The sequence below is a fragment of the Rhinoraja longicauda genome, chromosome 9, assembly GCF_053455715.1.
Source record: "Rhinoraja longicauda isolate Sanriku21f chromosome 9, sRhiLon1.1, whole genome shotgun sequence".
Taxonomy (NCBI): domain Eukaryota; kingdom Metazoa; phylum Chordata; class Chondrichthyes; order Rajiformes; family Arhynchobatidae; genus Rhinoraja; species Rhinoraja longicauda.
The window spans coordinates 63,523,072-63,540,112 of record NC_135961.1 but is presented as its reverse complement, the minus strand read 5'-3'; the positions used below and the strand labels follow the sequence as shown (position 1 = coordinate 63,540,112).

At 45.9% G+C, this 17,041-nt stretch overlaps 1 protein-coding gene across 7 annotated transcripts in view; it reads right to left on the bottom strand.

Annotated features, from left to right (window-relative positions):
* The window catches only part of plcb4a (phospholipase C, beta 4a), a 420,446-nt gene that overhangs the window by 160,777 nt on the left and 242,628 nt on the right, over positions 1-17,041 (bottom strand). For all 7 annotated transcript variants that reach the window (XM_078405629.1, XM_078405622.1, XM_078405625.1 and 4 more), the window contains 5 exons: positions 12,170-12,250; positions 9,622-9,681; positions 8,816-8,959; positions 3,423-3,502; positions 1,663-1,716 (listed from right to left, as the gene is read on the bottom strand). In XM_078405629.1, the coding sequence (XP_078261755.1) occupies positions 1,663-1,716; positions 3,423-3,502; positions 8,816-8,959; positions 9,622-9,681; positions 12,170-12,250 (419 nt within the window). The remainder of the gene's footprint in view (positions 1-1,662; positions 1,717-3,422; positions 3,503-8,815; positions 8,960-9,621; positions 9,682-12,169; positions 12,251-17,041) is intronic.

The following is a 17,041-nucleotide window of genomic DNA, read 5'->3' as shown; positions in this document are numbered from 1 at the left end:
TGTTCACTCTATGACTCTAATCAGGGCAAACCTGAACACGATGGGGCACGTTGCTCAGTATGGGCAAGTTGGGCCGAACGTCCCGAGGCCTGACAATATCCTCGTAAATCTTCTCTGCCCCCTTGACAACATCTTCCCTGTAACACGGTGACCAAAACTGTACACTGTACTCTAAACGTGGCCTCATTCCAATCTAGTTCTTCTGCTGTACAACTGCAGAAGGACCTCTTTACTCCTGCACGATATTTAATCCAGACCAAACTACGAGAGCGCACTTGAAATCCACCCCCTCTGGAAGTCCCCCCGAATATGTGTCCCCCAGGCCGGGCGAGGCGGCCAATCTCGACCTCATCGGGACTTCCGCGGCCGATCGACGGATGGAATCCGTCCCCCTGCTGGTGGGGCTCTGGAACTACAGCCCGGCCGGAGCCAATAGACAATAGGTGCAGGAGGAGGCCATTCGGCCCTTCGAGCCAGCACCACCATTCAATGTGATCGTGGCTGATCATTCTCAATCAGTACCCCGTTCCTGCCTTCTCCCCATACCCCCTGACTCCGCTATCCTTAAGAGCTCTATCTAGCTCTCTCTTGAATGCATTCAGAGAATTGGCCTCCACTGCCTTCTGAGGCAGAGAATTCCACAGATTTACAACTCTCTGACTGAAAAAGTTTTTCCTCATCTCCGTTCTAAATGGCCTACCCCTTATTCTTAAACTGTGGCCCCTGGTTCTGGACTCCCCCAACATTGGGAACATGTTTCCTGCCTCTAACGTGTCCAACCCCTTAATAATCTTATACGTTTCGATAAGATCCCCTCTCATCCTTCTAAATTCCAGTGTATACAAGCATAGTCGCTCCAGTCTGTCAACATACGACAGTCCCGCCATTCCGTGAATTAACCTGGTAAACCTTCGCTGCACGCCCTCAATAGCCGGCAGATCCGTTCCCATAGCCGAATCCCGAGGCCGACTTTGCGGGCCGATATCTCACCCCCCTCCTCCCTCGGCGGCCTAGGCGGAACGTTCCGGTACCGTTGGACTCCTCTCGGAGGCCATGACCTCTGTTGGTCCGGCAAACCGGATAATCCGGAGAGACTCTGGAACCGAGGGTGCCGGAAAATCTGTGGTGGACCTGCATCCCACTGCATTTGTACGCAGTCTGAGGAAGGGTCTCGACCCGAAACGTATAAGTCTGAAGAAGGGTCTCGACCCGAAACGTCACCCATTCCTTCTCTCCTGAGATGCTGCCTGACCTGCTGAGTTACTCCAGCATTTTGTGAATAAATACCTTCTATTTGTACCAGCATCTGCAGTTATTTTCTAGCACTTTAGTTTAGATTAGTTTAGTTTAGAGATACAGTGGGGAAACATCGCACCGACCAGCGATCCCCGTACACTAACACTATCCCACACACACCAGGGACAATCTACATTTATAACAAGCCAATTAACCTACAAACATGTGCATCTCTGGGGTGTGAGAGGAAACCGGAGCACCTGGAGAAAACCCACGCAGGTCACGGGGAGAACGTACAAACTCCGTACAGACAGCACTTGTACTCAGGATCGAACCCGGGTCTCTGGCGCTGTGAGGCAGCAACTCTACCGCTGCGCCACCTTCTGGAAGCTTCCTAATTGCCATAAGTAGGATAGAATTTCTCACCTCCTGACTGGAATCTTTCCATTTACATTAGTCAGAAACGATAATCTCATCCAGCTGAAAGAAACAAAAAAATCATTCATGTTACTATTTATCAACTCTAGGCAAGAAAGCAGGATGGAAACAGCAGGACAGACACAAAATGCTGGAGTAACTCAGCGGGTCAGGCAGCATCTCTGGAGAGAAGGAGAGAAGGAATGGGTGACGTTTCAGGTCGAGACCCTTCTTCATAGGTCCACGAGTGACAGGAGCAGAATTAGGCCATTCGGCCCATCAAGTCTATGCCATTCAAAGATGGCTGATCTATCTCTCCCTCCTGACCCCATTCTCCTGCCTTCTCCCCATAACCTCTGACACCCGCACTAATCAAGAATCTATCTATCTCTGCCTTAAATATATCCACTGACTTGGCCTCCACAGCCTTCAAAGAATTCCACAGATTCACCACCCTACGACAAAATAAATTCCTCCTCATCTCCTTCCTAAAAGAATGTCCTTTAATTATGTGGCTGTGACCTCTAGTCCTGGACTCTCCCACTAGTGAAAACATCCTCTCCATTTTCATTCGATCCAGGCCTTTCACTATTCTTCAGACTCGACCCGAAACTGTGTGTGGAGGTGATGGGAATGTGGGGAGAGAAGGGAGAGGCAAGAAACATGTTCCCAATGTTGGGGGAGTCCAGAACCAGGGGCCACAGTTTAAGAATAAGGGGTAAGCCATTTAGAATGGAGATGAGGAAAAGCTTTTTCAGTCAGAGAGTTGTGAATCTGTGGAATTCTCTGCCTCAGAAGGCAGTGGAGGCCAATTCTCTGAATGCATTCAAGAGAGAGCTAGATAGAGCTCTTACGGATAGCGGAGTCAGGGGGTATGGGGAGAAGGCAGGAACGGGGTACTGATTGAGAATGATCAGCCATGATCACATTGAATGGCGGTGCTTCCTCAAAGGGCCGAATGGCCTACCCCTGCACCTATTGTCTATTGCTGCTTGGCTTGAGATGTCACCTATCCGTGGTAGGTGCCGTTTCTGGTCGGGACCCTTCTTCAGACCTGAAACGTCACCTATCCATGTGCTCCAGAGAGGCTGCCTGACCCGCTGAGCTACACCAGCACTTGGTGACTTTTTTATACCTCCAAGAAACGCTCTTCAAAACGACTTACTTTAGTTTAGAGGTACAGCGCGGAAACAGGCCCTTCTGCCCACCGGGTCCGTGCCGAGCAGCGCACTAACACTATCCTCCACCCAACGAGGGACAGTTTACAATTTTACCGAAGCCAATTAGCCTACGAACCTGTGCGTCTTTGGAGTGTGGGAGGAAACCGGAGATCTCGGTCGGGAGAAAACCCGCACAGATCACGGGGAGAACGTACAAACACCGTACAGACAGCACCTGTAGTCGGGATGGAACCCGGGGTCTCTGGCGCCCTGAGGCAGCAACTCTACCGCCGTGCCAAGCTTGTTACTGCTTTCGTATTAAATCTAGTGCTTATTGTCTTAATGAAACCCAAAGCAATATCATGCAGACGTAGATTTAATATTGGCAATACCCAATTTTGCAAATCATTTTTTCAGTTCAGCCAATTCTTCTTTATTCAACGTACTCTGTGAGCATAGAATTAATTTAAAAATCATATTACTGGATGAAGTGGTTCCAAGCAAAATATAATAAGCGTGCGCGATGAATAAATTAAATCCAATGCTTGGCAATTACTGTGGTCATTATTTTACAATTTAAGCAAGGAATTGATAACGATGAAACTTAACTGTTTTTTGAGGCAGGTCATGGGGCAGACGCTGTTGGCTTTGAAGTTGTGGACAATCGATTTCAAACCCTCCACCCATTGCTGAAAGATATAAAAGGTAAAAGATTTTTTAGAATATTTATTTTAGCAATAACTGACTCCTTTTTGCATCAACATAGCGGTGAGAGATAGATCAGCCATGATTGAATGGCGGAGTAGACCTGATGGGCCGAATGGCCTAATTCTACTCCTATTCCTTATGACAGTCAAATGCTGTTCAGAAGTTCTAGGAGCAGAATCAGGCCATTCAGCCCAACAAATCTACTCCGCCATTCAATCATGGCTGGTCATTCGCTCCCTCTCAACCCCATTCTCCTGCCTTCCCCCCCCCCCCCATAACCCCTGACACCCGTACCAATCAAGAATCTGTCAATCTCCGCCTGAAAAGTACCCACTGACTTGGCCTCCACGGCCGTCTGTGGCAATGAATTCCACAGATTCACCAATCTCTGACTAATGAAATTCCTCCTCATCTCCTTTCTAAAGGTATGTCCTTTAATTCTGAGGCTGTGCCCTCTGGTCCTGGACTCTCCCACTAGTGGAAACATCCTCTCCACATCCACTCTATCCAGGCCTTTCACTATGCGGCTAGTTTCAACGAGACACCCCCCCCCTCATCTTTCTAAACTCCAGCGAGTACAGGCCCAGTGCGGTCAAACGCTATTTTTCATCTTGTTGCGCCAATTCCAGTTAATAGTCTTCTAACACGCTAACTCCCTCGTACAAAATGCTTACAAAATTCCTCAGCAATTAGGCAAAGGCATACAGCTGGTAGAGCCGCTGCCTCACAGCACCAGAGCCGTGGGTTCGATCCTGACCTCAGGTGTTGTCCGTGTGGAGTTTGCACGTTCTCCCTGTTTCCTCCGGGTGCTCGCGGATTCAATAGACAATAGATGCAGGAGCAGGCCATTCAGCCCTTTGAGCCAGCACCGCCATTCAATGTGATCATGGCTGATCATTCTCAATCAGTACGCCGTTCCTGCCTTCTCCCCATACCCCCTGACTCCGCTATCCTTAAGAGCTCTATCCAGCTCTCTCTTGAATGCATTCAGAGAATTGGCCTCCACTGCCTTCTGAGACAAAGAATTCCACAAATTCACAACTCTCTGACTGAATATTTTTTTCCTCATCTCAGTTCTAAATGGCCTACCCCTTATTCTTAAACTGTGGCCCCTTGTTCTGGACTCCCCCAACATTGGGAACATGTTTCCTGCCTCTAACGTGTCCAACCCCTTAATAATCTTATATGTTTCGATAAGATCTCCTCTCATCCTTTTAAATTCCAGTGTATACAAGCCTAATGATTCCTCCTACATCCCAAGGACATGTGGGTTTGTAGGCTAATTGGCCTCTGTAAGTTGCCTCTAATGTGCAGGGAGTGGATGTGAGAGTGGGATTACATAGAACTAACGTGTTCAAAGGAACTGCTGGTTTACACCAAAGGTAGACACAAAATGCTGGAGTAACTCAGTGGGACAGGCAGCATCTCTGGAGAGAAGGAATGGGTGACGTTTTGGGTCGAGACCCTTCTTCGCACTGAGTGTGAATGGGTGAACAATGGTCGGCATGGTCTGTTCGGATGGAGGTTCCATTTATCCTTGTGATCTCAGAGGATGTTTTGACCCAGCTCAGAACACAATCCCATTCCCCCACTAATTTTTCTTGCAACCTTCTCTCCCCATATTCCCATCACCTCCACACACATTCAACCACTCACATACGCAATACTTAACTTAACAAATCTTCGGGACATGGGAGGAAACTGGTGGCACAGCTGGTGGAGCTGCTGCCTCACGGTGCCAGAGACCCAGGTTCAATCCTGACCTCCGTTACAAACTGGTTAACAGACAGAACTGAGAAATATGCCAAAGTGACACCCATATAATGCCCTCATCTAATATAACATAATCTAATCTAACATAACATAATATATGAATTTGATATATCATTATAAAAGAATTTATTGTATATTGTACACACACACACACGCACACACACACACACACACACACACATATATACATATATATAAATATACAATTTATTGTATGGTTTTATATATTAAATAAATGTATATATATATATATGTGTGAGTGTGTATATAAACAAAGAGTATATGCCAAGGTGACACCCATATAATGCCCTAATCTAATGTAATCTAATCTAACATAACATAATATAATATATGAATTTGATATATCATTATAAGAGAATTTATTGTATAGAATTTATTTTCTATTGTATACACACACTCATGCACACTCACAAACACACACATACACACACATATTATATATATATATATATAAATATATATATATATAAATGTGCAATATACAATATACAATTTATTGTATGGTTTTATATATTAAATAAATGTGTATAAACAATATACAATAAATTATTTACAATAAATTGTAGATTAGAATGATATATATAATTTACATATTATATATTATATTATATTATATTATATTATATTATATTATATTATATTATATTATATTATATTATATTATATTATGGCATTATATGTGTCACTTTAGCAGATTTCCCAATCTGTATATATAGATATTTTATATAAAGATATATAGAAAGTTAGATTTAGTTTAGTTAATTGTCACGTGTACCAAGGTACAGTGAAAAGCTTTTGCAGCGTGCTAACCAGTCAGCGCAAAGACAATGCAAGATTAAAATCGAGCCATCCACAGTGTACCGATACAATATATGTATTATTAATATTATCCATTATGTTGCATATAAATTTGATATAATATCATTATAATACACTATTTATTATCTATATACTAAAACTCTCGTTTGTTTGTTTGTTTGTTCCTGAACTACACCCAAAACGGTACACGATAGCGCGACAATTTTAGGCCCACCTTACTCACCGTCGTCCCTTTGGTGCTAATGGAAGAAGTTTCATTGAAATCGGTGTTATATTTTTAAAGTTATTCACATTGTAAAGTTTAAGTCTATCTCCCTGGGGAGGGAGGGCGGGAGGATAATGGGGGGGGGAGGGAGTGGGAGGGGAGAAGTGGGGGGGGAGGGGAAGGGGGGAGGAGGAGGGAGGGAGGGGGAGGGGAGGAGGGAGTGGGGGAGGAGAGGGTGCTGCACCAATGCAGGAAAGGTTTGGGCCCAACGGGCCCGCTTGGGTCCAGTATATTATAATATCATAATATCTTGTATAAATTAGATATATCATAAGATACAATTTATTGTATTTTATAATAATATTAAATTATATTATTACAATATAATGTATAACATAATTCAGGCATTATATATGTCACCTTTGTTTTAGAACGTAATAAAAGGGTGTCATATATTCTGCCTATTCAAATTAGTTTCAGTAGGCTGTTAAGGTTAGAAATAAGAGAAATAGAAACTCATCCTTCATTTACACATTTATTAATTAAAATATCAAATGTCCTACTAAATGTGGTGAATCAGTGTCATTTGGTTGAAAAATAGTGGCAGGCTCACTGTGGGAATATAACTCTTGGTGAGGGTGGAAACGTACTGAATAGTGAAAGGCCTGGATAGAGTGGATGTGGAGAGGATGTTTCCACTAGTGGGAGAGTCTAGGACTAGAGCACACAGCTTCAGAATTAAAGGACGTTCCTTTGGGAAGGAGATGAGGAACTTCTTTAGTCGGAGGGTGGTGAATCTGTGGAATTCATTGGCACAGAAGGCTGTGGAGGCCAAGCCCGTGGATATTGTTAAGGCAGAAATAAATAGATTCTTGATTAGTACGGGTGTCAGGAGTTATGGGGAGAAGGCAGGAGAATGGGGTTAGGAGGGAGAGATAGATCAGCCATGATTGGGTGGCGGATGACACTGTGGTGGTGGGCCGGATCTCCAACAACGATGAGAAGGCCTACCGGGAGGAGGTGGCTGATCTGGCACTCTGGTGTCAGGACAATAGCCTCCTCTTGAATGTCACCAAAACAAAGGAGCTGATTGTGGACTTCAGAAGGGCTAAACATCCAAGGACGTACACGCCACTGGAGATAAATGGGTCTATTGTGGATAGGGTGAGCAGTTTTAAATACTTGGGAGTCCGCATCGCAGAGGATCTGAAGTGGGCAACGCACATTGCCGCACTGGTGGGTAAGGCAAAGCAGCGCCTTTACCACCTTAGACAACTGAGGAAATTCAGAGTGTCTCTGAGGATCCTTCATTGCTTCTACTCTGGGGCTGTACAGAGCATCCTGTCCGGCAACATTACAGTCTGGTTTGGGAACAGCTCTGCCCAGGACAGGATGGCCCTGCAGAGAGTAGTGCGTTCGGCAGAACGCACCATGGGAACTACACTCGCCCCCCTGCAGGACCTATACATCAGGAGGTGCAGATCCAGAGCAAGCAAGATCATGAGGGACCCCTGCCACCCCAGTAACGGACTGTTCCAGATGCTACGATCAGGCATACGCCTCCGCTGTCACGCTGTGAAAACGGAGAGGATGAAACGGAGCTTCTTCCCACAGGCCATCAGGACTGTCAACTTTTATAACCCCAGAGACTAAATTTTTGTCGACACTAATAGTAACTTATTAATTTTATTTATATGCTGTAACTGTAATTCTTTTTGTGCACAAACCGCAGGCATTGCCACTTTCATTTCACTGCACATCGTGTATGTGTATGTGAGAAATAAATTTGACTTGACTTGACTTGACTTGACTTGAGTAGACTTGTTGGGCCGAATGGCCTAATTCTGTTCCTATGACTTATGACATACAAAGATACCAAAGAATGGATCACCTGGGCTTGTATTCACTGGAATTTAGAAGGATGGGAGGGGATCTTACAGAAACATATAAAATTCTTAAGGGTTTGGAAGAGGCTAGATACAGGAAGAATGTTCCTGATATTGGGGGAGTCCAGAACCAGGGGTCACACAGTTTAAGAATAAGGGGTAGGCCATTTAGGACTGAGATGAGGAAAAACATTTTTCCCCAGAGTTGTGAATATGTGTAATTCTCTGCCACAGGAGGCCAATTCACTGGATGTTTTCAAGAGAGTTAGATTTAGCTCTTCGGGCTAACGGAATCAAGGGATATGGGGAAAAAGCAGGAACGGATGTACTGATTTTGGATGATCAGCCACGATCATATTGAATGGCGGTGCTGGCTCAAGGGGCCGAATGGCCTACCCCCCCGCGCCTGGTGTCTATGTGTCTATATATTTCTGCAGAGATAAATCTTGTAGAATGACCGTATCCAATGTATCCGAGGGAGGTGGTCTCAGTAACTCAGCGGGTCAGGCAGCATCTCTGGAGAGAGGGAATGGGTGACGTTTCGGGCCGAGACCCTTCCTCAGGCTGAGGGAGGTGTTGTTGTGGCGTACCTTGGCCGTGTCAGCACTATCGGCCACCAGATACGTAAAGCTGATGTTCACCAGATCGGCGCCGCAGCAGATGCAGAATATTCTCCCATCCAGCTCGCTCTCGGCTTTGCCCACTGCCTCCAACGCAGAAAGTAACTTGGGATCCTTGCGCGAGGGAGAAAAAGAAATGCATCAATACCCGTTCAACGGATTATTTTAGGTCACAAAATGATGGAAAATAATTACGGCTAATCTGGTTAAAATTGTGTGCCGCCGGGTTTTGCGGTGCGGTCACGGTGGGGCAGCGGTAGAGTTGCTGCCTCACAGCGCCGGAGACCCGGGTTCGATCCCGACTACAGGCGCTGTCCGTACGGAGTTTGTACGTTCTCCCCGTGAGTTTTCTCCAGGAGCTCCGGATTCCTCCCACACGCCAAAGGCGTGCAGGTTTGTAAGTTGGAGACTGTCCCAAATGGGAAGTATGGTGCTAGTGTGTGTAGGTGGCGTTTCGGGTCGAGACCCTTCTTCAGACACACCAGAGCTGCTGCCTGATCTGCTGAGTTACTCCAGCAGTTTGCGTATTAACCAGTGTTGGCCGTTCCTTGATTCTAAAGTACACCTGTTCCACCCCGACCATTATCTTCTTTCACAACTGCCTCAGATGCACAAAATAATTTTTGAGAAGAAAAAAATATGCATTTTCTAAATGGATTATTTTAAGCGATGGCGATCATAATTTTACCTTATTTCTGCCACCCACTGAGTCATTTCATTCACACCCGATCTAGGTGCCATATTCAAGGGAAATCAGACACAGGGGAAACTCTTACCTTGCGGATATTCCCATATCGAATGCTGTTGACCATGGAACATTCCAGCACTTGTCCTTCCTTAAAGAAATACCAAAATTATGCTCCAGTTCACAACTTTCCATCATGTTGAATACCCATTTTAATTATTTAGGTGGCGCAGCGGTAGAGTTGCTGCCTTATAGCGCCAGAGACCCGGGTTCGATCCCGACTACGGGCGCTGTCTGTACGGAGTTTGTACGTTCTCCCCGTGACCCGCCTGGGTTTTCTCCGAGATCTTCGGTTTCCTCCCACACTCCAAAGAAGTACAGGTTTGTACATTAATCGGCTTGGTGTAAACGTAAAATTGTCCCTAGTGTGTGTAGGATCGTGTTGGTGTGCGGGGATCGCTGGTCGGCGATGACCCGGTGGGCCGAAGGGCCTGTTTCCGCACTGTATCTCTAAACGAGACTGAACTAAACTAAATCAGTGAGACTGAACCAAAATGTTTCTGGGTCAAATGATGCAGAGCAAATGGCAATGGCAGAACATGCTGGAAATTGGATCAAATATTGAAAGGAACATTGAGGAAAAACTTTTTCAGTCAGAGAGTTGTAAATCTGTGGAATTCTCTGCCTCAGAAGGCAGTGGGGGCCAATTCTCTGAATGCATTCAAGAGAGAGCTAGGTAGAGCTCTTAAGGATAGAGAAGTCAGGGGGTATGGGGAGAAGGCAGGAACGGGGTACTGATTGAGAATGATCAGCCATGATCACATTGAATGGTGGTGCTGGCTCGAAGGGCCGAATGGCCTACTCCTGCACCTATTGTCTATTGACTATTGAAAGCAGAGGGATACAAGGCAACTGGATGCATTTGGGATTGCCACAGCAAGAACAGCACACAATTGCTGACACCAGATTAATCCCTGGGATGGCGGGACTTACATATGAGGAAAGACTGGATAGACTGGGCTTGTACTCGCTGGAATTTAGAAGACTGAGGGGGGATCTTATAGAAACATATAAAATTCTTAAGGGGTTGGAGAGGCTAGATGCGGGAAGATTGTTCCCGATGTTGGGGGAATCCAGAACCAGGGGTCACAGCTTAAGGATAAGGAGGAAGTCTTTTAGGACCGAGATGAGAAAACATTTCTTCACACAGAGAGTCTGTGGAATTCTCTGCCACAGAAGGTAGTTGAGGCCAGTTCATTGGCTATATTTAAGATGTGGCCCTTTTTGCTAAAGGGATCAGGGGGTATGGAGAGAAGGCAGGTACAGGCTACTGAGCTGAATGATCAGCCATGAACATATTGAATGGCGGTGCAGGCTCGAAGGGCCGAATGGCCTACTCCTGCACCTATTTTCTATGTTTCTATGTCTATGTTTCTAGCACAGATTATTTGTTCACCTCTTCTATGTGATGAGCTTCTTAATAGATGTTTTGGATCACATGTACACAGAGACGCAGGGGTAAAGTTGCTGCCTCACAGCGGCAGAAACTTGGGATCGATCCTGATGATGTGGGCTGTCCGTGCGGAGTTTAGTTTATTATTATTATACGATACAATAGGATTAGACTTTATTCAAACCCTGGAGGGAAATTGGTCTGCCGACAGTCACAACACACAAAGGGACACAAAAACTTGAAATTAAAAGTGAAAACAAAAAGAAAAAGACAAGCGACTGTTGGCTAGCTGCCGTGTGCACAGCGCCTTCTCCGGAACATTAGACAATAGACAATAGGTGCAGGAGGAGGCCATTCGGCCCTTCGAGCCAGCACCTCCATTCAATGTGATCATGGCTGATCATTCTTAATCAGTACCCCGTTCCTGCCTTCTCCCCATACCCCCTGACTCCACTATCCTTATAGATCTATCTAGTTCTCTCATGAATGCATTCAGAGAATTGGCCTCCACTGCCTTCTGAGGCAGAGAATTCCACAGATTCACAACTCTCTGACTGAAAAAGTTTTTCCTCATCTCCGTTCTAAATGGCCCACCCCTTACTCTTAAACTGTGGCCCCTGGTTCTGGACTCCCCCAACATTGGGAACATGTTTCCTGCCTCTAACGTGTCCAACTCCTTAACAATCTTATATGTTTCGATAAGATCCCCTCTCATCCTTCCAAATTCCAGTGTATTCAAGCCTAGTCGCTCCAGTCTTTCAACATACGACAGTCCCGCCATTCCGGGAATTAACCTAGTAAACCTACGCTGCACGCCCTCAATAGCAAGAATATCCTTCCTCAAATTTGGAGACCAAAACTGCACACATATGCCCATTTCTTTGACAATTTGAGAAATGGTGCACTTTCTTTGTAAGATATTAAAGTGATTTTACTTTAAATGATTTTACTTTAATCATTTTAGTTTATTTTCACAGCTTTTATGGCGTGCTAACCAGTCAGCAGAAAGACAATACATGATTACAATCAAGCCTTTTTTCCGCATTATCATCATGTAATTCTTTATTTCTAAAGCAATGGGGCACTATAAATGTACAAAATAATACCATATATCATCCAAAACATGTTGACAGGCAAGGGAAAGTCTAATATTCTTGGCACAATGTTGAAATATAAACAGAAGTACCTTTCCATCACTTTTCCAGGTGAGAAAGAAGCCAAATTCATCCACTTTAACGAGACAGTTTGGTTCGAACACAGACGGCTCCTGTTGAAAGAACAATTTTGAACAATAAATCAGTCGGTAACTACAGCTCCACAAAAGATATGTGCGCAGAAAAGACCTGAAGTTGGTTATGTATCCAGAACAGAAGTGAAGCTAAAGATTAACACAAAGTCCATGGATTTTACCATCGAGAAGCTCGCAGTCTCGGGTAGAGACCGATGTCGGGAAGCTCCAAAGCCGCACGAGGTTCGACCAGCCCTGACCTGGGGTAGATCGCCCGGCGCCGGGGAGCTGAGATTCCCCCCACCCCCACCCCCACACGAGATTGGCCGCCTCGATTCCCCTACTCTGGGCAAGAGACTATTCTTGCTATGGAGGGCGTGCAGCGTAGGTTCACTAGGTTAATTCCCGGAATGGCGGGACTGTCGTATGTTGAAAGGCTGGAGCGATTGGGCTTGTATACACTGGAATTTAGAAGGATGAGGGGGGATCTTATTGAAACATAATTAGGGGATTGGACACATTAGAGGCAGGAAACATGTTCCCAATGTTGGGGGAGTCCAGAACAAGGGGCCACAGTTTAAGAATAAGGGGTAGGCCATTTAGAACGGAGATGAGGAAGAACTGTTTCAGTCAGAGAGTGGTGAAGGTGTGGAATTCTCTGCCTCAGAAGGCAGTGGAGGCCAATTCTCTGAATGCTTTCAAGAGAGAGCTGGATAGAGCTCTTAAGGATAGCGGAGTGAGGGGGTATGGGGAGAAGGCAGGAACGTGGTACTGATTGAGAGTGATCAGTCACGGTCGCATTGAATGGCGGTGCTGGCTCGAAGGGCTGAATGGCCTACTCCTGCACCTATTGTCTATTGTCTATTGTCTATTGACTCTGTGCATCTAACCGAACTATTCCTCTCATGATTTTGTACACCTCTATAAGATCTCCCCTCATCCTCCTGCGCTCCATGGAATAGAGACCCTGCCTACTCAACCTCTTCTTATAGCTCACACCCTCTAGTCCTGGCAACATCCTCGTAAATCTTTTCTGAACCCTTTCAAGCTTGACAGTATCTTTCCTTTCACATGGAGCACAGAACTGAACACAATATTCTAAATGCGGTCTCACCAACATCTTTCCAACTGCAACATGACCTCTCAACTTCTATACTCAATACTCTGACTGATGAAGGCCAAAGTGTCAAAAGCCTTTTTGACCACCTTATCTACCTGCGACTCGACCTTCAAGGAACCATGCACCTGCATTCCTAGATCCCTCTGCTCCATAACACTTCCCAGAGGCCTACCATTCACTGTGTAGGTCTTGCCTTTGTTCGACTTTCCAAAATGCAACACCTCACACTTCTCTGTATTAAATTCCATCAACCATTCCTCCGCCCACCCGGCCAATCGATCCAGATCCTGCTGCAATCGTTCACAACCATCTTCACTATCTGCAAAACCACTAGCCTTTGTATCATCAGCAAACTTGCTCATCTTGCCCTCATCCAAATCATTGATGTAGATGACAAACAGTAACGGGCCCAGCGCCAAGCCCTGAGGCACACCACTAGTCACAGGCCTCCAGTCTGAGAAGCAACCTTCCACCATCACCCTCTGCTTCCTTCCATGGAGCCAATTTGCTGTCCATTCAGCTATCTCTCCTTGGATCCCATGCGATCTAACCTTTCAGAGCAGCCTACCATGCGGAACCTTGTCGAACGCCTTACTGAAATCCATGTACACAACATCTACAGCTCTGCCCTCATCGACCTTTTTGGTCAGGTCTTCAAAAAAATCAATCATATTTGTGAGACACGACCTCCCACGTACAAAACCACGCTGACTGCCCCTAATCAACCCTTGCCCATCCAAATGCCTGTCTCACCTATCACTCAGAATACTCTCCAGTAACTCACCAACTATAGATGTTAAGCTCACCGGCCTATAGTTCCCAGCATTTACCCTGCAGCCCTTCTTGAAACGAGGCACAACATTTGCCACCCTCCAGTCTTCCGGCACCTCTCCTGTAAAATTCAACCAGGGTTCCCGCAATTTCCTCTCTAGTTTCCCACAATGTCCTCGGATATATCTGATCAGGCCCTGGAGATTTGTCTACCTTCAAACACGACAGTGCCTTCAGTACTTCTTCGACGGTAACCCTGACTGCTCTCAAGGCACGTTAAGGGGCTTTTGGGTATACATAGGGATATGTATATAGATGTATTCAAGAGAGAGTTAGATATAGGTCTTAAGGCTAACAGAATCTCTGTGCGGCACAGCGGTAGAGTTGCTGCCTTACAGCAAATGCAGCGCCGGAAATTCAGGTTCGATCCTGACTACGGGCACCGTCTGTACGGAGTTTGTACGTTCTCCCCGTGACCTGCGTGGGTTTTCTCCGAGATCTTCGGTTTCCTCCCACACTCCAAAGACGTACAGGTTTGTAGCTTAATTGGCTGGGCAAATGTAAAAATTGTCCCTAGTGGGTATGGGATAGTGTTAACGTGCGGGGATCGCTGGTCGGCGCGGACCCGGTGGGCCGAAGGGCCTGTTTCCGCGCTGTATCTCTAAATCTAAATCTAAATCTAAAGCAGAAACGGAATACTGATTTTGGATGATCAGCCATGATCATATTAAATGGCACTGCTGTCTCGAAGGGCCGAATGGCCAACTCCTGCACCTAATTTCCATGCAGGAAATAGAGGGACATGGATCACGTGCAAGCAAAGAGGACTGTTTGAACTTGGCATTGTGTTTGGCACGGGCATTGTGGACTGAACGGCCTGTTCCTGCTCAGGACTGTTCTATTTTCTCAGTTAGGACATTCAGCATACACACCAGAAAACAGCAACAATGATAAAAGTTCCATCTTATTATCTGAAGAAGATATACAATAGGCAAGGAATGAAACACACATTCCTCCAGAACGCGCTAAAGGCAACACATGCCATCTTTCTAAGTGCAGAAGAGTAAAGCGATTTTATCTCTTGATATCGTGATAAATATCGCATTTTCAAAAATCAACTATTTACATTTCACATCTTCCCTTAGTTTCAAAAAGTGTTAAGTCACGACAAATCTCCTCTGCTACAATATCTAAATGTTTATAGCAAATGTTGCTGGATTTGGGGTGGCACGGTGGCGCAGCGGTAGAGTTGCTGCCTCACAGCGCCAGAGACCCGGGTTTGATCCTGACTACGGGAACGCTGTCTATATGGATTTGTATTCTCTCCCCGTGACCTGCGTGGGTTTACTCCAGGTGCCCCAGATTCCTCCCGCACTCCAAAGACATGCAGGTTTGTAGGTTAATTGGCTTCAGTAAAATTGTAAATTGTCCCTCGCGTGAGTCGGATAGTGCTAGTGTGCGGGGATCGCTGGTCGGCACGGACTAGGTGGGCCGAAGGGCCTGTTTCCACCCTGTATCTCTGAAGTATACAGAAATTCATGACTTCAGCCTTTATAGTTAATCGGGGCACACTTCACAGAATATCGGTGAGCGGGGTTACAGCAATCAGTATCGCATTTAATCTCACTAAACTAAATGCAGATGGAAGCAAGGAGGGCCCATGGTTGAATGGTGGTCTTAATCAAGAAATGTAATCAAGGGGCACAGAGGTAGAGCTGCCGCCTCACAGCAACCATAGACCCGGCTTCGATCCTGGCTGTACGGCGTTTGTACGTTCTCCCCGTGACCTCGTGGGTTTCCTCCGGGTGCTCCGGTTTCCTCCCGCACTCCAAAGACGTGCGGGTGTGTAGGTTGATTGGCTTCTGTAAACTGTCCCTGTTGTGTTAGATAGAACTAGAGTAATGGGGGATCGCTGGTCGGCGCGGACTCGGTGGGCCGAAGGGCCTGCGTTCACGCTGTACCTCTAATCTAAACTAAACTGGCAATAAGTCGCCAGGGAAGCTTTGCTTCAACTGCCCCTGTTAGGCAAACATAAGGAAACTAAGCTCTTCACTGTACCTCAGTACACATGATAATAAACTAAACTAAACTAGGCCACATCTGGATCCTTTGAGTAATGCTGACAACTCTATCCGACAGAGATATCCATGACAGTGAGAGGCAGGGCAGATTAGAAAGGTTCAATCACTTCTGTGCAGAAACATAGAAAAATAGGTGCAGGAGGAGGACATTTAGATTTAGAATTCGATTTTTAGATTTTTTAGATTTAGAGATACAGCGCGGAAACAGGCCCTTCGGCCCACCGGGTCCGCGCCGCCCAGCGATCCCCTCACATTAACACTATCCTACACCTACGAGGGACAATTTTTACATTTGCCCAACCAATTAACCTTCATACCTGTACGTCTTTGGAGTGTGGGAGGAAACCGAAAATCTCGGAGAAAACCCACGCAGGTCCTGGGGAGAACGTACAAACTCCGTACAGACGGCCCCCCTAGTCAGGATCGAACCTGAGTCTCCAGCGCTGCATTCGCTGTAAGGCAGCAACTCTACCGCTGCGCCACCGTGCCGCCATTCGGCCCTTCAGCCCTTCAAGACAGCACCGCCATTCAATATGATCATGGCTGATCATCTAAAATCAGTACCCCATTCCTGCTTTTTCCCCATATCCCCTGATTCCTTCAGCCCTAAGAACTAAATCTAACTCTCTCTTGAATACATCCAGCCTCCACTGCCTTCTGTGGCAGAGAATTCCACAGATTCACAACTCTCTGGGTGAAAAAAGTCCTCATCTCATTCCTAAATGGCCTACCCCTTATTCTTAAACTGTGACTCCTGATTCTCGACTCCCCCGACATGGGGAATATTTTTCCTGCATCTAGCCTGTCCAAACCTTTAAGAATTTTATATCTTTTTATAAGATCCCCTCTCATCCTTCT